The sequence below is a fragment of the Pezoporus wallicus genome, unplaced genomic scaffold, assembly GCF_028554395.1.
Source record: "Pezoporus wallicus isolate ANWC-B61680 ecotype Strahan unplaced genomic scaffold, APGP_CSIRO_Pwel_v1 contig_7351, whole genome shotgun sequence".
Lineage (NCBI taxonomy): Eukaryota > Metazoa > Chordata > Aves > Psittaciformes > Psittacidae > Pezoporus > Pezoporus wallicus.
Window position 1 is genome coordinate 365,399 of NW_026642420.1, and position 24,822 is coordinate 390,220.

The 24,822-nt window shown below is 49.8% G+C and overlaps 2 protein-coding genes across 6 annotated transcripts in view; one reads left to right on the forward strand and one right to left on the reverse strand.

The window, feature by feature from the left end:
• Positions 1–24,545, reverse strand: part of SEPTIN11 (septin 11) — a 61,904-nt gene extending 37,359 nt beyond the window's left edge. For 4 of the 5 annotated variants that reach the window (XR_008975010.1, XM_057429983.1, XM_057429982.1 and 1 more), the window contains exon 1: positions 14,293–14,388. Coding sequence is in view for 3 of the 5 variants with exons in the window: in XM_057429983.1 (XP_057285966.1) it covers positions 14,293–14,319 (27 nt within the window). In the remaining 2 variants the exon portion in view is untranslated. Of the gene's footprint in view, positions 1–14,292; positions 14,389–24,428 lie in introns of those variants that run through there. The other variant, XM_057429985.1, reaches the window with a different exon arrangement.
• SOWAHB (sosondowah ankyrin repeat domain family member B) lies at positions 19,271–21,605 on the forward strand. The gene has a single exon (XM_057429988.1). It carries the CDS (start codon positions 19,345–19,347, stop codon positions 21,568–21,570), a length of 2,226 nt encoding a protein of 741 aa, XP_057285971.1. The 5' UTR covers positions 19,271–19,344; the 3' UTR covers positions 21,571–21,605.
• Positions 24,546–24,822: the final 277 nt, after the last annotated feature.

Genomic DNA, 24,822 nt, shown 5'->3' on the forward strand with positions numbered 1-24,822 from the left:
ATAAAATGGTCTGTACACAAATGCAAGCCAACAGAACCAACTTTTTACTGAAACTGATGCAACCTCCCCAACAACTACCCATTTTATACTGGGCATGAGACTATGGGAATATCTAAAGCCAGTAATAAAGGCCAATGTAAGGCTTAATATAAAAAACTAAGTCACAGGTGATAACTGATAACAACATGAGCGTGCAGTAAGGCTTTATAATCTGTCATGCAGACCAGGCAGCCAGACTGGAGAAACCCCTTCCTTGGAACACAGCACTGGCAAACAGCAATTTCCCATCGTCAAGGATTTAAACCAGATTTATTAGTTTAACCCTAATAATGCAAATAAAGCCAGATGCAAAACTGGCTTAAGCTGCTATATGTGGAAAAACCTGCCCATGACCCCCTCTTCACAATTCCCTTTTTCCTCCTTCCCCATCCTCTGTAAGCAAAGTCAGCTCAGAGCTACCAGTTTCATATTTTACAGCCTGCAACCTGCTTGTATGTATTCCCAGATCAGCAGCATTACTGAATCCCCCCAGCAAGTTTTCAAGAAGCGTATCTAGATTGCAGGGGAGGAAACTCACTCTTTAAGAGATGAAACTAATCCCACATTCAGCTTCCCACAAGCACCAGTTTTCCATCAACAGCCATCAAGAGAAAAAGCGCCACATTAAATTCCTGGGGCTGGGAAGGGGGAAATCTCTTCCAGACCGTCCAATATGAAAAGAAAAAACAATAAATAAACCCTCAAAGTCCCCCACTTCCCTTCATGAGAGGAGGTTTAGATGCTGCCAGGCCCTGAATCCTTCAGCCAACTGCTCTGTTTTTATAAGCCTGGCTTTTCTTGGTGAACAATTCTAATTTTTACTCTAGAAAAAGCAACATACATACCCCAAAACAAAGCAGTTCAATGGGAAGAGCATATAAATGCATACCAGAAGGAATTAAACAAGAGCAAAATAGCTCTCTTTTGGCTGTTGCTAAGTTTTATTAACACTAAGTATTATTTTCAATAACTACTAGAAAACAAACTCCTAAAGGAAAATGCTATTTCTATAAACTTACACCAGTGGCTACATTCCAGACACTCATTAAATGCATCCTGTAACATAAAATCCTGTTCTTAAAAATAATTGTGAGACATGGATCCAAAACCTACTGTCAGCTTTAGGGGGCCCAATGCTCCAGCCATAGGAAGTTTATTCCATCAGGAAAACACACACACTCAAAAAAAAAAAAAAAAAAAAAGGGGGGGGGGGGGTGTAAGAGGGGGGGTTGGGAAGGGGCAAACCCTGCCCCCCAACCTCAGGAAGCTTATTGCACATTAATGGGACATTAACCACAACGGTTTTCCAGCAGTAAGAGTTCCAGGGTACACTGGCAGGAAAGGAAATGGCTGTGTCTTCTGTGGACTTACTCTTGACTTTGCCCTCATGTTGGCAAGGGGAATCAGCCCTGCTGCATACACCAAGAACTTTAACAGCATCACCCATGCAATAAGCTGATGACAGACTTTGCAGTCACATATTTAACAGGACAAAAGACCAAACTGATTTATAAACCCAGGGGGAAAGCAGACATATTAACACCACCATATATACTTAATCAAATTAATTCACTTAGCGATGACTAATAGACACAGCTACACTCTGCATGGTTTCCTATGACTAATCTAAGACCCCTCTGATATATCACTGCATGTCCATAACTTGGCAAGCAGGTTCATCATCAAGGCTTGTAATCCTATGGGCTGTATCAGTGATTTATCATTTTCCAGGTGATTAAGAGAAAGGGGGTCCAATGGCCTTTGGCCAGCACTCAGGAGCTATGACAGCAGGCATAGTTCTCATTTGGTAAATCCCTGAGCTCTGGACATCAGACAGAACTCCCCTATTACAAAATATAACATTAAACTTTGTATTTTGACTTGATCAAAGTATGGAGACTTGCATCTCAAAGAGAAGGAAACTTAGTTTCTTGTCACTGGATTTTTCCCCACACACCTACTCCCATCAGTAAGGGGGGTTTTCGGTCCCCCCCCTCACATTTCCAGAAATATCTTTCCTAGAGTTTTTTTTTTCCTAAGCTGTCCATCCCAACACTGTCCTTGGCAGAGCCACATGTTCAGTGATCTCATGGTCCACATCAAAGCTCCAGAACATTTGACGATTGTGTTGTATTTCAACTTGTCTGCTATGAAGACTGGCATTTGTACCGAGAGGCAGGAAGCAGTCATTTACACACATAGTAGGAGCAACACTCAGCCTGGAAATGGAAGAAAAAACAAGAGAAAGCCCTGAGCATTACAGCCAACATTCATTTAAAAATGAGTATATGGTTTATCAGAACATGAGGTCTTCAAACAGAGATCAGTGAACTTGCATCTAGCTGATGACTAAGCTCTGCAGGGGCAAGGCAGAGGTTCCTGATGTTCTCACTGTTCATCAGTGAGCTCTCACCCACAGCACAGTCCCTGAAGAGCTCCAGCAGCCCCAGGAAACGACAGGCAGCACTCTGCACCAGCCATTCCCCTACAGCTGACAACCACAGGCTGAGCTACCAAGTTTCCACATGTCCCCTCTCAGGGAATAACACCCTCCCAGCCCCTGTGAGTCTTTGAGGAGTTTCTGCTTGGCAGGTTCCCATATCCAGCCTCCTCAAACAAACCTGACACAGGAGTTTCATCCTCCTGTCTGACAGCCATACCTCCTCCATCCAGTAGCTCAGGCCATGAACTACAAAATGTTCCTGGGCTCTAACACCAGGAAAATAGCCCTGCAGAAGGCAACCACTCCAGCAGCCCAGATGCAAGCACTGCTCTGTGATGTGAGCGCATCTGGAGGCATAAAGTGCAAAAACTCATCAGGTAACACAGATTAACTACATCAAGTCTCCTTCTGTAATCATTCTGAAAGAGACAAAAATTCTCACAGCTAAATAATGCACATGAACTTTTGCAGAGAGACAGACTCCAAGGGCTTGCAGAGGGGTAGCTATCATCTGAAGTGCTCCTCAGGCGCAAGGAACCACTTCCTTATTAAAACCAACACGAAGGGAAAATGCCAGACTTAAGTGGTGTTTTCAGCCCTGCCACAGAGCAGTTGGGTGAGCAGAAAGCAAATAAACCACGAGTGGAAGGCAAGCACCAACACTACATGCTGTCAAATACTTCCTGTCCGCATACCAAGGCTCCCTTGTGAGCTGGACCTTTGGCTTCTGCAATCTTCATGGCAGTTTAATTAAAAACAGGAGACTGAAAAGCTGGAAGCAGGCAGGGGAGTGCTGCAGGGTTCACATCTGGCTCTCCACTTTGGTGCCAAGGCAAGGTTTCAATTTCTTCAGGGGCAGAAAAGGCACCCAGCACCAAGCTCCCAAGCCAGATAATAGGTCTGAAATGGTACCAAACTGCCTTGGAGCTCTGAGATCAAGTGACCTGGCATTTGCCCGGAGTCCAAGTGCTTGAAACAAGGGACTTGTCTTCCCAAATGACAGAGATATTGCAAAGGCTCCTTGGGAAAAGCTGGTAGCTGAAAACACCTCCCTGCATTGCTTCCACTTCTTGTTTTATACATGAAGACAACTCATATTTAATACATTTCTGCTTACTTCAGAATATGCTGCTCAGTGCTGCTCTGCAGAAGGCTTAGTCTTTAGGAACTGAGTGTAACACTTCCAAACATCACCCTGAGCTAATCCAGTGTTATTCTTCTTGTAGCAGGCCACTGCTCACAAGACCATTGGCAGAGATTTGCAAATCACTGGCATTCACTCGTGCTCACTGGAATGGCGTTCCTCTAAAATCTTAAGTTATTCCATACACAGGCTGCTACGTCATCAGCCTTTGATGCAGCCCTGCTAAGAGGTTAAACTGGAGCCAGCATCCACATCCCCAGAGGAGATCATGTTGGTCACCACATTCTGCTTTCACTGTCCACTCCAGTCACGTTCACACTTTAAAGGAAAGCAAAAGCTGTCAGATCCAGACGTACTCTTAACTTCTGCCCTCTTGTCAAGACTTGTGCTGTAGCAACCCATGCCACTCCTTGTAACAGACTGAAGGTAAATTAAACCCACACTTCCGATGTTATTCTGTGATGCATCCCAAAAGGGAACAGAACAAGTTTACTGGTGTACTTACTACCCACCTGAACAGTCCAGCTGCTCACACTTCTCCCAGACAGTCCAGCTAAACACGTACCTGGTAGAATTCAAAGTCTTGCAACCTCATGACTACAGACAAGACATACTGCACTATGTTGAAATGCATAGCTCAAGGATAACTTTTGGAAGCAAACAATGGAACATTTTGCAAGGCTGTTTCTCTGAGTAACAGTAATGAGCAAGGGGATTTGCCATTAGTTTGTGTCTGCTGCACTTACTTCCTGCTGTAGCTTTGCAGACTCATTACTCAGATTTCTCATTCTCTTTCTCCCCTAAGAGCTGTCACTCCAAAGAAGTGTGATCTGGTGCTCAAGTGCACCTCTCATCCTACCACCTAGTCAAGAGAGTGCAGAGGCAGCTCACAACAGGCTGCTCTTCCTCGCACCAGACCACCAGGCAATGCACGGCTCCATTAGCTAGGGTCTCACATAGTGCACAGGCTGTCCACACCAGATCCTATTCTCTAGGTTCAATCTCAATGGCTCTTTTTTTCCTGGAAGACCAGGATCAGCAGCAGGGCACATCAGGCATCCCTCTGTAAGCAAAGCACTGAACTGTTTAGCTTGGCCAACTATGCCAGCACATACTACGTAACAGCTGAGCACAAGTCGAGCACAGAGCAAGAACGACTGACAGATGAGCAGGGTTCCTGCTGAAAGAGTGGGCTCCACTGCACTGTGCTTCATCTCTCTGCAGCAGCAAGGTTGCAAAGACCTGACAGAGCAGGTAAATACTGTCACAACTTTATGGAGCCAAACTGAAGGATTTGGGAAGACGAACCCGAAGTCAGCCTGCTCCAAGCAAGCATTTCCTGCAAAGGACTAGGCAAAATAAGTTCACGTGAAGCAGCTCCCTGCTCCAACATGCTAAGTCCAACTGCTGCAGACCTGCCTAACCCCAAACTGCGGCACAATTCCCATGTGCAGTGCACATTTTTGCCCTTGGCGCGAGTTATTTAATGAGAAATACCAAAGCAAGTGATGTGCTGCTGTGTATTCCTTATTAGCACAGTGAAGGCTGGAGATGCAGCAGTCTCCACCTCCATATTGCTCAAGGAGGTAAGTATAACACACGAAGCCACAAGCAGCACTGCATAGGTTGCTTACACCCCAGAGCAGCTGTGGTCTGATAGGTAAATAACTCGTCTGGGAACTTAAGCCTTCAAAGAGGAAGGATAATGCCCAGCTCTTGCTCCCTTCCTATCACGACTGTCCAGGTGAAAGAGCTGGGTTTGTACGTGCAGTGTTAAGGTTCTCACTCCACACACCACAGTAACAACACAGCACAAAAGCCTGGTCCTGTGTAGGCCAGTGTGTGTTGACCTCAGGACAGTCAGAGCAGTCAGAGCACCTCCATCCTCCTTCCTACCATGCAGCACCACTGAACCCAGAGACACTGGGCCATGACCCTCCTCTGCAAGGCACTGCATTAGCCAGAAATACCATGTCCCCTGCCCTGAACAGCTGTCCGTTGCCAAGACATTTCAGCACACACAGTTCAGAAAAATACTCATTTACCACAGCTGGTGTGGATGAACACAGCATCTGTATGCTTTTCTCCTGGGACTCCCTATTGTATATTTTACACAGGGACTAATCACCTATTTCACATCGGAAATATCAACCAATTTTTTAGCCTGTGTGAACTTTATCCTTCTCTTCCCTGCATATAAGCTGTATCACAGCTAGCCTGCCTGGATTTATCCCTCCAGCTTCCTGGCTCATCCCACTGGAAGAAATCATTAGGTTGCTTGGTTAGGCTATTAAAAAATACTGCTTTCCTTAGGTTACATTAAAACCAAGTAATGCACGTCCCATGGAAAAATGCTTTTCTGAGTCCCATTCCTGGTGAGGCCAAACCTTGGGGGGAGGTAGCTGTGCTGGTAAGAGACACCAGACATGCGTCAGACCACAACTTCAAATCATGTTTTTGTTTAAATAGCAAAACCAACACACCTCTGGCTTTCATGTTTAAATGGTTCTGGCCTACAACAAGGAAACTCGCCATCTCTGAAGAATGCTCTGTGTGAAAAATTACCCTGAATTGCATTTACGTAAACCCAGAGAAACAAGGTCAGTGGAGTTATTCCCACTGCTCACTTTTAAACCCTTCTTCCTTATTGAAATTACTTTTTAATCCTTCCTGAAAAAAATAACTCTCATATTACCCTATTTGAATAGTTATTTTCATGACAGTGTTTTTAATTAAAAGCGTTAGTCTAGTAATGTTTCTGTGCCACAAGATCCCACTGGATTTGGTGCAATAGTGGTAGGTTTGCAAAGGTGACTGTTGCCGTGCTACTAATTCACTGATCACAGATCTGTACCTTACAGAAGGAAAGGAATTATCACCTGCTTTACATGTGGATGTGGAGGGAACAAAAGCATTCACCAAAGATCACCCAGCAAATCAGGAGCAGAAACACTTGTAGCATGCCAGCCACACAAATCTTAATCCCAAGTGGCTCTTGTAATTAATGGTCTAATAATTAATAATTGCATAACTCCAAGTGCTGAATAGCAAGTGTGTTTTCCAGCAAGATGAATATGCAGCTACCTGGAAACAAAAGCCAAGGTCCCCTGACACTACTACTTTTTGGTAATTATACATCAGATGCCAAACTAAATGGTTCCAATTGCTCAGTGACCATCAACGGTGCATCCCAGAAGGTAAGGCACTTCAAAGTAACTTGTTTAGTTTCAGCTTTTAGCCCAGCTTCTTTGTAGTTCAGAGCACCACGGAGGGGATACCCCTGCCTCGCTGAAGAGCTGCCCCAGGCTGGAAGCAAACAGTTACACACAGCTTCTCCCCAGTGGGAATCAGCTCCCAGATCTGGTGCCACTTTCTACCTCCACGGGACACCAGGGACTTGTGCTGCAACCACTGAACCCCCAAGGAAAATAAAACAAATTAGGCCAAATGCTCCTGGAAAATGCCAGTTAATTTATATATAGCAGATTGCATTTAGATGTCATTTAATCTCTGCTTGCTGATGTCAGATACTTGCTGAAATTCCCCGCTTTGCTTAACTGCCATACTGAAGTGCCACGTATTCAATATTAATGAGACGGATGAAACAGAATGAGACTAGGTTGGTGCTGTCTGTGATAAAAGATACACTGTGACAGGACAGCATTCATTTAGAAGAATTAAGGATTTTCCCGGCTTGGAACTTACATGCAATACACAGAAAATGAACAAAACCATTTTCAAATGTAATTAAAAATGTTGATATTCTGATTCTATACACTAATAAAAGCATCATCATTGACTCATTGTTTCTTCTGTTAAAAACAGCAGCAAGGTGAGTTACCCAGCCACAACTAGGGAAAGCTGCTCAGATACAACTGCTGACACAGGATTTGAAAAATGACCTTTCCCCCCCACCCCCAGTGCCTGCACCCTCGCACTTACATGCGGCCAGAAAATTTCAGAGCACAGAACTGTGACTGACCAAGAAACGAGGCACAATGAGACCTTCCATAGCTCAACCTGGCCATTAAACAGATTCAGGGGACGAAAAGCAGCAGCCAAGGATGCGATGGTGAAGTGGTGTGATTTACCACTAGAGCAAGTCACCAGACTATTTAGTAAAATCCTTGCTCCTACTGGGGTCCTGACACAAAGATTTGGTGAGTGCATATGTTCAGCCCCAGATAGCTGTGTTAAACCTTACAATCACTGCAAGCATTTGCAGCTAGAAATATACCTGCTCACAGTATGACAACCTAATCTTTTAGCTGTGAAAACTAAGAATAAATGAGAACTGTTTCCAGTTAATTCTGAAGCTTCTCAAAATATCAGTCTTGACATCTCAAACTAGGAACAGAATAAAACCAGAGACTATTGAAATATTATTAGCCATGCTGTTTCTAAGTTCATTCTGCAGATACCTAAGAAACTTAATTTTACCAATTAAAACAGAAGGAGATAAAAGAAAAAAAAGCAAAATCTTTCATCATATGAAAGAAGCAAAAAAGGAAAATCCAACTATACTTATGCACAGCCTCTTTACTGGCAACCCTGTACATTTCCTATGCACATCTGGAGGATGTAGGGTAATCCATGTTATTGCAGAGAGATGCCAAGTACGAGTGTCAACGATAACCAGACACCTTCACCTTTCCAGGTTGCAAATTTCTTTTTTCCAAGCTCGGCTGTTGCCTGCCAAATTTTGCCCTGAAAAACAGAGCCAGAACCATCAGCCTGCTATCCTTCATTCATCTGGAAGCTGCCAAGAGCTCCTAGGCTGACTCAGGCTGGAGGAGGTGGGTTTTCAAAGGGACTGAAAGGAGAAGATTTGTGTGCTTTAAAAGGCAAAGATTTGGCTGTGGTTACAAGTGGGAACCTCTCTCTGAAAGAATAAGTGCAGGCTTCTAATTTCATCTCTACTGCAGTTTGTGCTCTTGTGCTTCCCTGCGAGTCAGTCACTGTGCTGCCTTGTGGAAGAGGGAAAGACAAGCTCATGCTGTCTCCAAGCAAGCCGTCTACCAAACTCGCTCCTCTTCCCACCTTCATTTTCTTTACAGACAAAAACAGCGGCTGCCACCACCAGATTGTCAGAAACTTAAGCCATGTTAATGTGCTTAAGCAAAGCACTTTGCACACTTGGTGCTTACAACACATCCCACCAACAGATTCTGTTGGGTCTCATACAGTACACTGTACTTAGCGCCCAGTTATTCCCCCGGCATAACAGACTTTGCTCAACACCTTCAGATCCACAAACATCCCCAGAAGTCCTGCAAATCATGTACAAATATCCCGTTCAGGATTCAGAACACTGTTTCTCCCCTTCCACTCCCATCATGAGAGAGGTTAGTATAATTTCTGAATTAGGCACGAGATGCATGCAGATTTGCAGAAACAATTCATGTTAGAACTACTGCTGTGCACAGCAATCAGTTCTCAGGAGCCACTGGCAAAGCAGGCAACATATGTGGCAAACCCAAAAGGTTTCTAAAACAAGCCTTCCTCTATTAGCTTCTGCCAAGTATTCATGACCAGATCTGGTAGAGAAATAAACCACAACTACAGTTGTTCTTCAATAACATATTTCCAGCAGGTAGATCCCATCTGAAAATAAATCTGGGATGCAGAAACGGTAACAGAAAATGCAATTAGGTAATAGAAAGATCTAAAGAAGCTGTAAGCTGAGATGAAAAACAACAACAAAAACCCCAACACAAGTAAGAACCACCCCCAAAAACAGCAGTAGTCTGCCGTTTGCCATCACCTTATGTGGGATGCTACTAAAGAAAACAAAAAGCCTAAGCCTCCAAGAAAAAGATTCAGCTCCTCCATATTTTCAGCAACTTCAAAGGCTCTAATTACAAATTCAGATCCTAAGGCCACTTTTCCTAAACACTGGCACAGCCTGGATTTTAAAATAAGGAGTCCTAAAGATAGCTCAAGATACATGAATTGCAGAGCTCAGTAAGATAATTGTACTATTAGTGAAATGCCAATAATATCCTTTGGACCGCATTTCAGCCAACAGTGGGTATCACTTATGCTGGACAAGCAGAGAGCGCAATCAGGGAGAAAGCTTGCAGAAGGGCTGAGCATTGCTAATACAAAACCACAGGGAACTCTTCCTCCTTCCTATGGCTCTTCCTTGTCTGCCTCATCAAGGCCAAGCAGGCCTTGCCTTACACCCACAGCAACCGTATCTGCCCAAGCTGCAGATGAGAACAGCTCTGGAATCTAAAGCAGCACCATGGTTTCCCCCCAGAGGAGGGGGAAAGACATTCACATGTAATGAAGCAGCCAAGAAAGATCATCTCTTATTCCCATCTTACTGAAAGCATCACATGGTGGCACACAAACCAGCACTTATAGGGAAAAAGAAGAACATTTTGGGTAAATTTTTGTTACTGCTGCTCTTAGCTAAAACAGCAAGATGCTGAACTTGGTTTTCTGTCTCCAACCTCAAGCATTCTCCACCAGTGCTAATGCCCAATGCCAACAGCCCTGTGGTGTTTGTCTGAGCCATTATTACGCATCACTTATTACAGTAGGCTGGAGAGCTGCTCACAGAGCTGGAAGTGAAGGCAGCTAGACAGCGTACCTAAAAAAAGCTTGAAGCACTACTGTGGGGCTTTTCTATTTCTTTTTGCATCACCTGGCTGCACCTAACTGTTCTAAGCTAAAACAGCTCCAGTAGCTTTTCCAGTAAGAGCCACTGTACCTTATAGGATTGAAGCCTGCAGCTAAACCAAGCCAACAAAGAGGATGGACAAGACAGAAGCACTTGCCTAGTCCACAGAAGACCCTGTCCCCTTGGCACCTCTCCTGCAGAGCAAGGCATAAGCTACGGAGCAGCATCATGCCCATGCTCTCACCAATACCTTGAGAGGGAGAGGCTCACCAAGGGCACAAGAGAAGTGACAACCCTCAAATGGCTCTGGAGCAGGCAGCCAGCCAGCAAAGCCATCTCTCTCAGGGGCTGCAGGGGTGGGAGGGGGACATATTAAACATGCCTCAGCTCTGAATAAATATTTTACTTCTCAGATTCAGGCTGCTTGCTTAGCCAATCTCCACCATTGTTTCAGAGGCCCTATGCAGACACTGAAATCAATCCCCCATGATTCCATCCACACAAAATAAGGATTTTCCAAGTATCACCATCAGATCCTGACTCCAGCTCAGCTCACTTCATGCTGGAAAGCTAGAGGCTCCAAGACTGTGGTGGACTGGACACATAACCTGCCCCACAACCGAGGGTGTGCTGAAAACCAGGCAAGGAGAAGGCAGGTTCCCAGCATTGTTAACATCAACAGAAGCAACAGGAATTGCCTGAAAGAATTTCCTACTGCAAACAAGGCGCTGAGGTGAACAAAGGAAATTAAGTTCACAAACTAAAAGTCCTGTGTGCACCACCCAGGTCTGCTTCCCTGGTGCAGGCAGCTGAGCCAGGCCAGGTCCTAAAAGCCAGACCTGGCAGGTGAAAGCAGGCAAGGAAGCCAAACCCCATGCTCGTGGCCATCTCAGCAGCCCCAGTCGGGCCACAGAAGCCCGCAGAATCACCACATCCGTTGGGAGGAGAGTCCGCAGCCCCACAATGCTCCCTGGAGGATACCAGGCAGCAGGGACAGCTCAGCCTTGCAGTTAACTTGGAAAGGGACAATCTGGAGTAGCCAAGGCACTGCTGACCTGTCAGCAGACAGAGACAAGGAGTTACCCCTTTCTTGGTGCTCATCTCATTGTCTAAGGCCAGTGGCCATGGTGGCTGTGCTGCAAAGGCTCTGCCCCACAGCTCCTGCTGACCCTAGGGTCTCTGCCACTCAGAGAAAGATAATGCACGTGAAGCCTTCAGCTCCATGAGCCCCGCTCTATCTTCTTGCCTCCCTCTTTCATCCCCTCCACTCCTGACAGCTTCTCATTATCAAGTGTGTTTAAAACAGATGGAAGAATACACTGTGCTGTTTTAATTTCTCAGATACCATTTTCTGTGTTCCCTATGTAAAATTTGTATTCCAGCTTTATTCTCCATCAATTTTTGTTTGACTTGGAGGGGAGAACAAATTTGTATATACATATGAGTAAGCATTAGTTTTGCTCCTTCAGCTAGGCCAAACTATGATTCCGTAAGCACTTAGGATAAACAAATGAAGAGAATGGCAGTAAGGACAGAGCCCTCTTCCATGGTTCAAACTACTGAGAAACCATCCAGCACTGGTGAAGATGCTGGGAATTAACCCAGGAGAAGGAAGAGAGTCTACTGCCCAGCACACGTCACCATTTTGCAGAGTGCAAGTGGCTTATCTCACACTGAGCCCATATGCATCCTTCCACCCTGACATATGTTTAAGCACATGCATGGCTTTTATCAGCTGAGAGGTCCCATGGCAGCTCCCAGCACCAACTGTGCCAAAACTCTGCTTATGCATGCCTTTACGTTTGCATACCGAGATCCATTTCCATTAAGTCAAATGAAATTACAGGCAGCGCAGTACACATGTGCTTTCACATCTGTGGGACAGGGCCCTCAAATGTAAGCCGCCCATCCCACCAAAACACGCCCTGCTCACCTGCAATTAAACACAGGCACTTCAGAGCAGTTCACTCAAGTTATTTTTTATGCATGCTTTTACAATTAACATAATGTCATACCCTGCCAGGACATAAGAGGTTGTGACTCAGGAATGCAATCATCGATTTTAGTCAAACTGACTTGCTTTTTGTTTCATTCCTTCTCTTTTCTTTCCCCCTTCCTTTAATTCTACCCTCCAACAAGACACATACCACTAAGGGCCCTTATAAAAATATGATTATTATGTTGAAAGGCCAACATTCATCAGTCTTGCTTTAACATATAATTAACTATTTCTTCAAACTCCCTACCACCCCCCAGCAACAACAGCAGCATTCAAAGCAGTAGCAGAGAGGATTAGATAAGAGCTGTCCGAGACAAACACCCCCAACATCTACCAAACACCAGCCCACTGTCCTTTCTTCTCTTATCACCCCAAGACAAGACAACTCTCTTCTCCAAAAGCAGCAATTTGATTCTGGACGATGAACGCCTGCCCACCAGTTGCCTGGGAGGAAGCTGAGTGCCCTCATCCTTCCCTCTCCCACACACGTGGTTCTCACACCAGAGGATGCTTTATTCTGCAGTCAGTCCCACTGGACTGGGCTCAGTGGCACTCAAATATGAATTAAGTTTAACTGGTGTGAAACCCTCTGCAGATGCTGTTTGGAGATTGCTTGTGAACTTAAATTCACCAAAACTGCAAGAAGCTGAGTTTAATATAATGACAGAAAAACAAAGCAAAAGACAAACATCAACCATGTCTTGCAGTGAGGCATGTTCCTAAGCCTATTCGTGTTGCAAGGCTGCTGCTCCACACAAAGCAAAACGGCTCTGCTTGGCAATACCCTTCAGCTTGCCTTTAAAACCAACTCAAGTAACAATTTCAATGCATCTTCTTACACCGAAAGACAAATTTCTATTTCCAAGCATGCTTCGGACTTTAAGATCAAGGAGTCACTTCAAAAGAAGCTTCACAAACAGCTGCAATACTTCATAGGTATTCTGTTAACAAACATCAGCTCTTTCTATGCTTAATAGCATTACTTCCCACCTCCAGTAACACCATGAGCCCCATTCTTCATACATTTGCTTTGCCACATCAGAAGACCCACACAGCCCCGCAGATCCATGAGTGTATAATAAAAGCTGAGAGAAACTGTCTCACCCTGATCACATCTTGAACACAGACCATGTGCTTATTACAAGAAGGAGCCACATTCAAGTCCTCTGCTCACGGGCAACATCTGTTTCACTCACAAGCACTGAAAAAGTTACTGGGAGATCGGTCAAGTCTCTCTCCCTCCCCCGGCCGACGATGCACAAAAGTGCATTCAGTCTGGTCACGGCGGAGTTTCATTCACGTTTCTGCAAGCTCGATGCAAGGCAGATTTTTTACTTTTTTTCCCTTCCCGGGAATAGCATCTGTTAGTTTTTGTGGATTTGGCGGGTTTTGGGTTGGGTTCCCCCCCACCTTTCCTTTATAAGGGAAATCTTACGTCTTTCTCAACATGGATGTAAAAATCTCCCGGCCACCACATCCCCAGAAACGCGGTCATGCTGGAAGATGCAGAGCACGCGTGTGCCTCCGAAGACTCCCACGCCGGGATTTGCACCACTGCTCCTGCCGCAGCCGAGGCTCTGAAACCTCTTCCCGGGGGCTGCTGCCCACCGCGTACGAGGCACAGCCCTCCCCACTCCCCAGCTTTCTCTTCATGGGAGTAGGCAGAGCAGAAACACCCGCGGCCAGACACCGAACGCGGCCCCAGCCCCGACGGGAGCAGCCCGGGGACCACCGCGGTACCTCCCGGCCGCTTCAAGCGGAGGGCTTCGGGAGGAGCTACCCTCCGCCGGCCCGGCCCCGCTGCAACAAAGACCCGCGGCCCCAAACCGGGGCGAAAAAGTTTTGTGTGACCCCGCCGGGCCCTGGAAAAGGGGCACAGGCGGCAGCACCTCCGGCCTCGCACCCCGCGACCCTCCGCACTGCACCCCGGGCACCGCACCCTGCCATCCCCGGCGCTGCACGCCGCCGCGCTGGGGCGATGCCCCGCCAGCCTCGCACCACGCGGCCGATCCATCCTCCCGCCCCGCTGCAGCACCCACCGCCGGTCTCCCCACGGCCACGGCCATCGCGGTACGGTGCAGTACGCTGCGCTCCCCGGCCCGCCGCCGCTCTGCGCTGCTAGGTCTGCAACATGGCCACCCGGCGGGGAGGGCCCATGCGCAATGCAAAGGGGCCGGGCGGCGAGGCGGGATCCCCCCGGCCCTCCCCTGGGGACGGCGGCACCGCCTCGGCCGCCCGCGGTAACCTGGCGAGACCCGAAAGCCTCCTGGAGCCCCAGAGGGCAGCGCCAAGGGGGCACTCGATCCACGGCAGCAATGGCACTGAATCCCTCTCTTGGCCGCGCTGCTCGCCCCCAACCCGGCTGGCCTGCGGGGGGAAACCCGGCACCCCTCCGCCTGCTGTGCCCCAGCCCCGCCGCTTGTACCGTCCCCTCCACCCGAAAGTGTCACACTGTCCAACACCGTCAGCACCACAGCATTTGGGGGTACAGCTGAAAATAGAGAGCATCTGCTCCAGAAACCCTACCAAAGGGATGGCCAGGAGGTCCTACCAGTTTAGTTTAAAAGGAAGATGGGGATTCAGTGAAGAGTTATTTATAACAGGGGCTCAGACAGGAGATACCCCAGCTGGGGCTGTTTGCCAACAGGAACTCCTAAAGCCCTCTTAATAACAACACAGAAGGCAAAACCAGGCACCTCATTCTTCTCATTTCTCTGAGCTCTCTCCTGCTACCAAACACACCCATGCTTTGTTTTTAAACCCATGCTTTGTTTTTAAACAAACTGGGTACATCAAACTATAGTCACAGCAGCCAGGTTCTCTCCCCTTCCAGTAAGTGATTTCCAGGGGTGAAGCTCCTTTCCAGGGGTGAAACATAGCCAACTCCATGCTGCTCCAACTGACGTTCTTCATAAATATATATAAATGTTTAGTATCTTGATGTTAAGCATGGTAACATACCTCTTTACCTGCAAAGGTGGAAGTCTTAGGGCTAAATTCAACACATCTGCTCAAGTCATCAACCAAGGCAGGGGTGAATGGTCCTGCAAAGCATAAAGCCTCAAAAGGCTATAAAAGACAGAGACCCAATTTGCCACACTCATGAAAGACATGCTGAATTACAGATGTATCAGAGCTACCCCCATATGTGAATATCCACAGAGCCAAAATGGGAAAGCCAGAAGGCTAAAAGCTGAGAGCACCTCCTACAAGAAAACAACCCAGGACAGTAAATAAGTAGACCTCAGCAAAACACTTAACTATTTGTACACCATTCAACCCGAAGCTCTTACCTTTTCACTCCAAAAGCCATTTTTGTAGCACTGTGAATAAACACATGGTAGGTGGAAAACTACAAAGTCCAGGCATTTCCTTCTTGCAGCTCTTCTCACCATGGTTTGAAGGACTCGGGAACTGGCATTTGAGCTGGTGACCCATGCCTGCTCCTGCAGGCCCCATCTGAACAGAAACCTAAGGAAGCCCATGAGCACTACCTGCCACTGCTCCTCACCTGGGGCTCAGGGTCTGCACCTCGGGCAGCAGCCCATAGCTGGGTGTAGTTGCAGCCATCATCACCAAAGCTGCTTCACCACAAAAAACACCAGTGGGGTTTCTGCCAGTGAGATTTTGCAAGGGTGGTTGATGCAGTGCTTTTGTGACACTAATGTGTTAGGCGCTACTGCTCATATCCCAGGGAGGCTGCTATATTAAACTCATGTTATTGCTTCTGTAGCAAATTCCTCCTGCATGCATGGCTCCAGGTGAGGAGGTGCTGAGTGTGCCTGTACTGGGAAGTGTGCTCAGACCAGTGCAGCCTCTAGTGGAAACCTAATGATCCTATTTAAAAAGTTGCCCTTATTGCATCTCCTGGGTGAGGCAGACAGCTTCCCCTTGGTGAATTAGAGGCATGCAGGATACTCCTGAATCAGCGTAACTTAACTAACACAAAGATCTTCTGCATATGCAAAATCCTAATGTGACTCACCCTTCCTTAGCCTGAAGCTGGGAGAGCTGTGGCTGAGTTTCCTCCATGATATTCATGCATACAGACCTTCCTGGGTACGGCTATTCATGCTGAAAGAGAGGGAAAAACCAAATATCAAGACAAGGAAATGTTCTGCTGCCCTTCCAGATCACAGCTAGTGTAGTTCCTTGCATTCCTCATGTTCATCAGGAAGAAGCAGACCCCTTGCTCCTGAAAGGTTCATAGCTGCTGCCAAGAAATTGGTACCTGAGCAAAGGGAATTCCCAGGATCTTGTTCTAGAGCCCCTGTGGGAGCTGTCTCCATTTTTCCAAAGCTGTTTGCAGACAGGGTACATTGATGCTTCAATAACCTTTTGTGTCAGCTGCAGGACCATTTGTAACATTACACAGGATGAGAAAATCCACAAGTAAACACCTAACTTTGGTTAACTTACAGAACAAAAAAGCCAAAAGGCTAAAAGCTAAGAGAAACTCCAAGTAACTGTTAACTATTTAGAAACAAACACAGCTATGTAGCTCCCTAAAGGCAACATCTTGCTGTATAACAATGGGACTAAGTGGTGTACTGCTTTTTTTGTGTGTTTAATGTTGCAGTAATGCTGATCCTGCCTCTATTTTGTGGTCAGCACTGCTCACAACTTGCCTACAGAAGGGTAAAGAGACATGGAGCTGTTGGAGCAAGTCCAGAAGAGGCCATGATGATCAGGGGCTGGAGCACCTCTGGTATGAAGATAGGCTGAGAAAGTTGGGGCTGTTCAGCCTGGAGAAGAGAAGGCTGCATGGAGACCTCATAGCAGCCTTCCAGTATCTGAAGGTGGCCTACAGGGATGCTGGGGAGGGACTCTTCATTAGGGACTATAGTGATAGGACAAGGGGCAATGGACTCAAGCTTAAACAGGAGAGATTTTAGGTTACATACAAAGAAGAAGTTCTTTACTGTGAGGGTGGTGAGGCACTGGAATGGGTTGCCCAGAGAAGTGGTGAATGCTCCATCCCTGGTAGTTGGACAGAGCCTTGGGCTACATGGTCTAGTGTGAGGCATCCCTGCCCTCAGAAGGCAAAGGATGGCAGAGGGGTTGGAACTAGATGATTTTAAGGGCCTTTCCAACCCAAACCATTCTATGATTCTATGACAGTCATAACCAAACAGGTTACAACTGACTGCTGTACTACTGCCCAGCATCTGAGCTATCCAACCAGTAGTATCTCTCAAGTGAGACATGTTAGGTGAACCCATTTCACCTCAACAAGCTCAACGAGGTCTTTCCAACCTCAGCAAGGCAAAGGCATCAGTTTCAGTCCTGCAGGTACTTCAATAGTCAATGTTACCTGAGCATGTTTAACTGCAAGAAAAAGTTTACAGAGTGAGAGCTGACATTTCTCAGTAGAAAAATCTCTTTTTTTTTTTAGTCAAAGCTAAGCTTAGAGTAAGCATGATAATACCTCCAAGGATGTTTAAATGAAAATACAATACCATGGAAAGACTCCTGCTGACACCTTAGCCAAACACTGCTTTGAAAGTAGTGTTGTCATTTGTTACTGTTACTATCTTCACAATCTACCCTCCTCCCTTATTTGTGATTACAATTATATCATTATGCTCCATTCATCTCATCTCAACCGCTTCTGCTGAGAGAGTGCTGCTGCCAAACACAGTAGTGACTGTAGTTTGAGGCTCATCACCAGACAAAGGAGAAAGGTATTTATACCTTGACAAACTGTACCAAAAGCATGTGTGAAGTGATGAAATACTAACACCACCCTTACCCTCTTCCCAGCACTTTGTTCAGATGAATGGGAAGCAGCCATACTCTCCTACAATATACACCCCAAGGAAAACCAAGAGGGATAGGCGGCAGAGCATGCGGTGCAGCTTCTCCTGCTGTGCCACCCAAGCAACCCAAATCTTGGCACATGGGAAGACTTCTCTGTTATATCACCTAAACTGTAACTTCTAACATAGAAACTTTAAAGTTTCTTTCAGGGCTGCTTCCAGAGGTTACAGCTTAGCTGTCCTGCAGCGCCACAGTGCAATTCATCCTCCTTTGAACTGAGGGTTCAGAGTCAGCAACCTGAAAGCACAGGCCCATGTAGCTGGCTTACTTGAGAGCAACATTGCTGCACACATCCATCCTGCATGTGTTTGCAGGGTCTGAACCTCTAAACTTATCCTAGGGCTTTGTGTCACCAAGACAGAAATCACAAGCCTATATCCACCACCTATCTGCCTGGGGTTTGTGAAGGTTGCAGACACTTTGGGACATTGATCTTTCCATCCTTAGCTGTAACACACACGCTCAATGGTAATAGTATTACCAATACAGAACAACATTAGATACTCACTCCAGCACAATATGTGTCCAACCTGTCCCAGTCACACAGTGAAAACAGATGATATAATTTGACTTCAGGCACCCTTGGTATTTGTGTGTGATTGTCGTACACAGGTACAATCCCCCACACTTGCAATATCAGCTACCCTGAATCACGTCACATTCACATATCTATTACCAGCTGTGTTAAGTTATGGACTCTCAAGGTGGGTCAGGGTGGAAGGCACCTCTGGAAATGCTCCGGTCCAGCCCCTGCTCAGAGGGTCACACATAGAGGTCTGCATGCAGTGGAGCTCTGAGGATGGGGACCACAACCTCTCCAGGCAACCTGCTCCAGTACCTGACTCGCTCACTGTAAAAGAGTTTTTCCTCACTCACAAACGGCATTTTTTGCATTTCAGTTTGTGCCCATCGCCTCCTGTCTGTTCACTGGCACAATGACTGATGGAGTGCTCGTTCTTCTCACCGCACGCCAGCAGTTAGCCTCGCACTTCTCAGAGCATGAGCAGGCCTCCTCCAGCCCTACTTCCCTCCCTTCCCGCTGCTGCTTCGCACCGCTGTCACCTCAGCCGCGCTGCCCCACGGGCCACCACCCCGGGCAAAGGCACCCGAGGGTGGCGGCCCGGCTGCGAAGGCGGAGGAGGAGGAGGCGCAGAGCCCCGGCGCGGCAGGAGGCGGGCTCCCCGCCGCGGCAGCGCTGCGCACCTGGGCTCAGCGCCGAGCACCGACGGGCAGCACCGAGGAGGAGTACCGAGAGGTGGAAGGCCCGAAGGATGGCGCGGGAGCTGAGTCAGGAGGCCGTGCTGGACTTCCTCTGGGAGGCCGGGGGCCGAGCCCCCAACACGGCGCTGCTTCGCCACTTCCAGCGTTTCCTCCGCGACCCAGCCCTGACAGAGCCGCAGCAGCGGGAGCGTCGCGAATACTTCAAGAGCCTCGTCAATTCCCTGGCCACCGTCCACCCCGGCGCCACCCCCGGCGCCTCCAAGGACATCGTCCTCCGCCGCAGGTACCGCGACCTCCTCGATGAGGAGCTGCCGCCGCCAGAGGAACAGCAGGAGGAGAAGAAGGAGCCGCCACCGCCCCGACGCGACCCCGACGGGAGGCGCTGCCCCCAGGGGGAGGCGGTGGAGAAGAGCCACCTGGGCGAGGGGCAGCTCCAGAGGGCCGCCGTCACGGGGGGCTGTTCTGCCCGGGGCCGCGGCGGACCCTGCTGCGAGTGCCGCCGAGCGCGCCGCGCTGCCGCCGCCGCTGCCCCGACGCGCCCCGGGCCGCCACCCCGCGCCGGGCCGCCCCGCTCCCGTTCCCCTCCTCCCCCCGCACAGCCGCCCCCCTATCGGACCCGGCCGCTGTCCTCGGGCCCCTGGACGCTTCACCCCGACGGGCCCCCGCGCTGCCGGCCCCCGGCGCTGCCGACGGGTCCTGGGGCGCTGACCCCCGCCGGGCTGCCCCCATACCAGACCCCACAGCCGCCCTCTGCCAGACCGTCCCGGTGCCGGTCCCCACCGTTGTCGCGGGGCCTGCCTCCCTCTGGGTCAGCCCCATCAGGGTCCCTGCCACCACAACACCCTGGCGGGTCTGCCCCAAGCCGAGCACTGCCACTGCCGCCGGGCCACGGGGTGCTGGACCCTGACAGGCCACTGCCCCCTGATAGGCTGCCTCAGCCCCCGCCTCCCCCGCAGCTCCCCGCCGGGATGCCCCTACTGAAGGCTGCGCCACCCTCATCAAGCCCGGGGCGGCGGCCCCGCAGCGGACCGTCCCAGTCCCCCCTGCTGCCATCGGGCCCTAGAGCACTGTCCGCCACCGAGCTGGCCCTTCCCACCTCCCCACAGCCTCCCCTCGCCGAGGTACCCCCATCCCGGTCTCTGCCGTTGCTGTCCGCCCCAGGGGTGCTGTCCCTGTCCCGGTCCCTGCAGGCGCTCCCTGCCAGCACCTCCTCATCCCCACATCATCCATCAGGCCCAAACGTGCTACCCTCCACCAGGCTGCCCTCGGCACAGTCCCGGTCCATGCAGCATCTCCTCACCAGTCCAGCCCCACTGAGGTCATCCAGGGTGCTGGCCCCCAGTGGACCAACCCAACCTCAAACCCTGCTGCTGCACCCACGTCAATCCCTGCCACTGCCATCACATCCTAGGGCGCTGCCCCCCACTAGGCCACCCCCATCCCAGTCCCCACCACAGTGCTCCACCCAAACACCCCCTGCCAGGCCACCCCTGTCCCAGTCCTTAATGAAAGCAGAGGGCCCCGCAGGGCCCCAAGCCCCAGAGAGCAACCCCCCAGCCCCGCCACCTATCTTCAGGAGCATCAGGCGCCAGCTTGCTTTGTTGGAGGAGCAGGACAGCCCCCTGTCGCTGCCAGATGACTGCGGGCGGCAGCCCCGCACCTTGCCCTCCAAGAGCTCCCCTCGGCGCATCTCAGGCCGGGGGCTGCTGGTGCCGCTGGGGCAGCGGGAGCACACCTGGCTAGTGGCGGTGTCAGCGGGGCGCTGGGCGCGGGTGAGGGGGCTCTTCCTGGAGGAGCCGGAGCTGGCGCTGCAGCGGGACTTCATGTCGGGCTTCACCATCCTTCACTGGCTGGCCAAGCACGGCGACGGGCCGGGCCTGCAGGAGCTGGCAGCGGCGGCACAGCAGGCTGGGCTGGCCCTGGACGTGGACGCGCGGTCGGGCTGCGGGTACACGCCGCTACACCTGGCTGCCATACACGGGCATCAGCTCGTCATCAAGGTGCTGGTGCTGCAGCTGGGCTGCCAAGTGCAGCTGCGGGACAGCAGCGGGCGCAGGCCCTGGGAATACCTGGGCAGCGCCACCTCGGGGGAGATCTGGCAGCTCCTGGAGGCTCCCCGGGGCACTATTATGTTCCCCACTCAGCCCCTGGCCAGCAGCGTGTCCTCTGTCAGCAAGGCCTCGCTGCCGGCTGGCAGGGCAGCGCTGCCTGCCTGCCTCAGGCCGCAGCACGGCCGCGGGGCAGCATCCCACCGCACCGGCAGCGAGAGTGACTGAGAGACGGCTTCCTGGGATCCCCCCCAGTGGAGATGGGGCCTTGCTGGCCACCGTGCAAGCGGAAGCCATGCAGACAGGAAATGCTGTGAAACAGACTGAACCTATTGGAGAATGTACTTTAAGTTAATCTGATGAACCGCTATCTGAGCCTCTCTGCCCTTACCCCCGTTTCTTGCTTTTCTACCAGTGGGAGGATGCAAACAACTCTTTTGGAAGCGCACAGGACCCTGGTAGGCAAGTCCTATGTGCCTCACAGGGCAGGCACCAGCTGCTGCGGGCAGCCACAATCCCCAGTGCTAGAGGGACCATGGGTTTGGAGTATCAGACTCTGGTGTGAAGCTCACAGCCTGGCCGCAGCCAGGGTGGAGTTCTCGCTTTTGCTTACAGCAGCAGATTGGTTTTGGTCCTGGGTTTGCAAAACGCTTGTTTACACTGCCTAAACTCTGGGCACTGGCCATGGCTACATCCCTTTTTAATCCCAGCAGGTTAAGGATGAGCCCGTTTTTAAAACTAGAGCTGATCGAGGTCCAGCCTTCCAGCAAGAATCCTCAGAGAGCACCTGGCCATGGCAGAGGATGGCAGCTGGGGAGCCCTGAGCAGAGGAGGGTGCAGCACTCCCACCCCGCTTCTCAGCCCACTGTGCCCACCAGCCCTTGCAGAAAGGAATGCAGGGCACCACCACAGCCCTGCTGCTCCCCATGACTGCCCAGCAGCACCGATACTTGCATATCCAGTCCTTTTCCTCACACTGCAGGACTGCATAGTGGCTAGAGCTTATTCCCATGCCTGGGGATGGAAAGTGTTGCTGGAGGAATCCGTGTTGGGCGGAAAAGGAGCTGTGCTGTGGTACAGTTCCCAAGCTTGTAGGGGGAAGGCAGTTTCATAACCAGAGCTGCGTTTTCCCAGAGACCCCAGCCCTTAACTGCCTGTTAGGTGTTTATGTGATGGGAGTGGGTGGGATTGGAATCCAGGTGCAGGGAAGAGATGTTCAGTGCAGTCATTCATAAGAGTTTACAAATAACAAGCTGGCTTTAGGAATCTCACTGAATTGCACGGATTCTGTAATGTACTCTGCTCTCTGAATTAGCATAAATGAGCTTTTAAACAGTAAAACAAATACCACAGGTTAATCTTGCATCTAATCTTGCTCTCCAATAGACCCTTTATAGAGGCAGGAAGAGAGCTAAGTACATGAGGCAGGGATGCATCACTGCCTGGGTGATGCTCCTGCTGCTGCATGACCCCAGCCATAGGACCAGTGGGTGCCAGTGCCTGTTAAACTGGGGCTGCTGGCTCTGCTCCAGCGGGATGCTCTGGGGCACACCAGTGTGGTAGGTGGGACTGCTCACGTATTCGAGGCATGTGTCTGAATGCCTGCAGTTTCGGGGAGGAACGGGAATCAGGGCAGCAGAACCTGACCCTTGCATAACATACTGCTGGGGAATGCCTCGAGTCTTTGATCAGGCACTAACTGAGGTCTCTGCTTTGGCTGGGGTTTGTCTGAGGGAGGAAGTCTTTCCTGCAGAGGGGAAACTACTCTGCCTGACTCTGTGGCCACAACCTTTTCCCAGCCTGGCTCTCTTCTTTCACAGAGGAAAGAGCTCGGTAAACCAGGGCAGTGTCCTGTGAATGATCGTTCCTCTCTCAGAGGACAGCACAAGCTTGAATTCATGAGAAATTCAACTCCTATGTAACCTCTGAGCCAGCGGTATGGGCACCTGGGGAGCCCTCCAGGACTCCCTCACAGCAGGAGGAATCAATTCTATGTATCTTCCTCCCTCTTAGACCCGGTGGCAGGTTATAGCCTAGATCAGCACCAGCATGCAAAGCAGCTGTTGCCTGGTAAAATGCCAAAGTCTTTCCCACCACATTCAGAGCCGTTGCCACAATCCACATCATGCACCAGGCTTCCTTGGGAAAGAGCTCACTACAGCCTTCCTCCAGCCTTGACTCGGAGCTCTTAAAAGCAATCAGGTTATGGGTATTAGGAATGCCACCAGAGCCTTTGTGTACAGCAAGCTTCAGGGAAGAAACCCCAAATGAAAGAAGTTTGTAAGCTGACTAAAGCTGTCTGATGGGGAACATGCCTTTGCTCCAGGGCTGTGTCAGGTTTTTCCCTTACTATCTCCAGTGTTGTTAAGACAAAGACTGGGAAGGACAGTGCTACCTTGGCATTCTCATTTTACAGCCTTTCCATGACCTTTCTCCGTGACGCAAGTAGTGCTTTTTTCCTCACCCCTGCATGCTGTTGCAGACCTTGTCTGTCATCTTTTCAGAGCAGTTTTCTCTCCCTTGTGATATTCAATTCAGCAGTCTAACAACAAGGTGTGAAAAGATTTTGTGACCACCCTGTGCTCGCCTGTTGGGATGACACAGAGAAGCTGCTTTCTCCAATTTTTAAATTATAAAGCAGCTCTTAGGAAGTTTGGAACTACAAAAAGACCTTTCCCTACTGGATCCAGCATGCATCCACTCTGGTTTATCACCCTAGGATGACTTAGGAGTTCTTGGACTGCTTGGTAATACTACACAGCTCCTACACCACTCTTTTTAAAAGCAGCCAGTCACTGCTTGTGGGAATAACCACCCTTTTAAGCCACAGAAACCCTTATCCTCCAAGTTTTCTGCTGAAATAAGCAACAGATGGTGAAACCCATCTCCAGGCCATGGTGCAAGGCAGGGCCAGATTCTTCATCAGCCATGCCTAGAGGAATCACCCTGCTGCCCTGGAGCATCAGGCAGGCAGAGCAATGCAGGCATTGTAGGTCCAGTCCCCCAGGAATAATCCACCCCTGTATACACACACATGCAGCCTGAGCATCTCTGTTCAAAGCACTCTCTACTTCCTTACTACTTACTCATCAGCCTGCCTGGCCCCATCCACACCCGTGTACGCTGCTGTTTCCTGATTGCAGGTGGATGTGGCTCCTTGCCTCACACCCAGTCCAGGCATCTGATTTAGCACCACCCTGAAACACAGGATGTGCCATGGATTAATGCACAGCAGGACTGTGGCCTCTCCTCTCATTGCTTGTGAAAACACACCTCCCACCTGATGGCTGCTGATGACAAAAGTCCATCCCCTGCTCTCCAGTGCTTATCTCTAACCAACTGCCTTGTGCTCTGAGACACATTCTCCAAAGGGGGTGGGTGTTTACTTATGCAGTAGCCTTTGCCCATCTCATAACATCAAGCTTGTGACCTGGGAGCCTCACCAAGCTGTGGTAAAGGTGACCCTGCAAGAACAGTCCC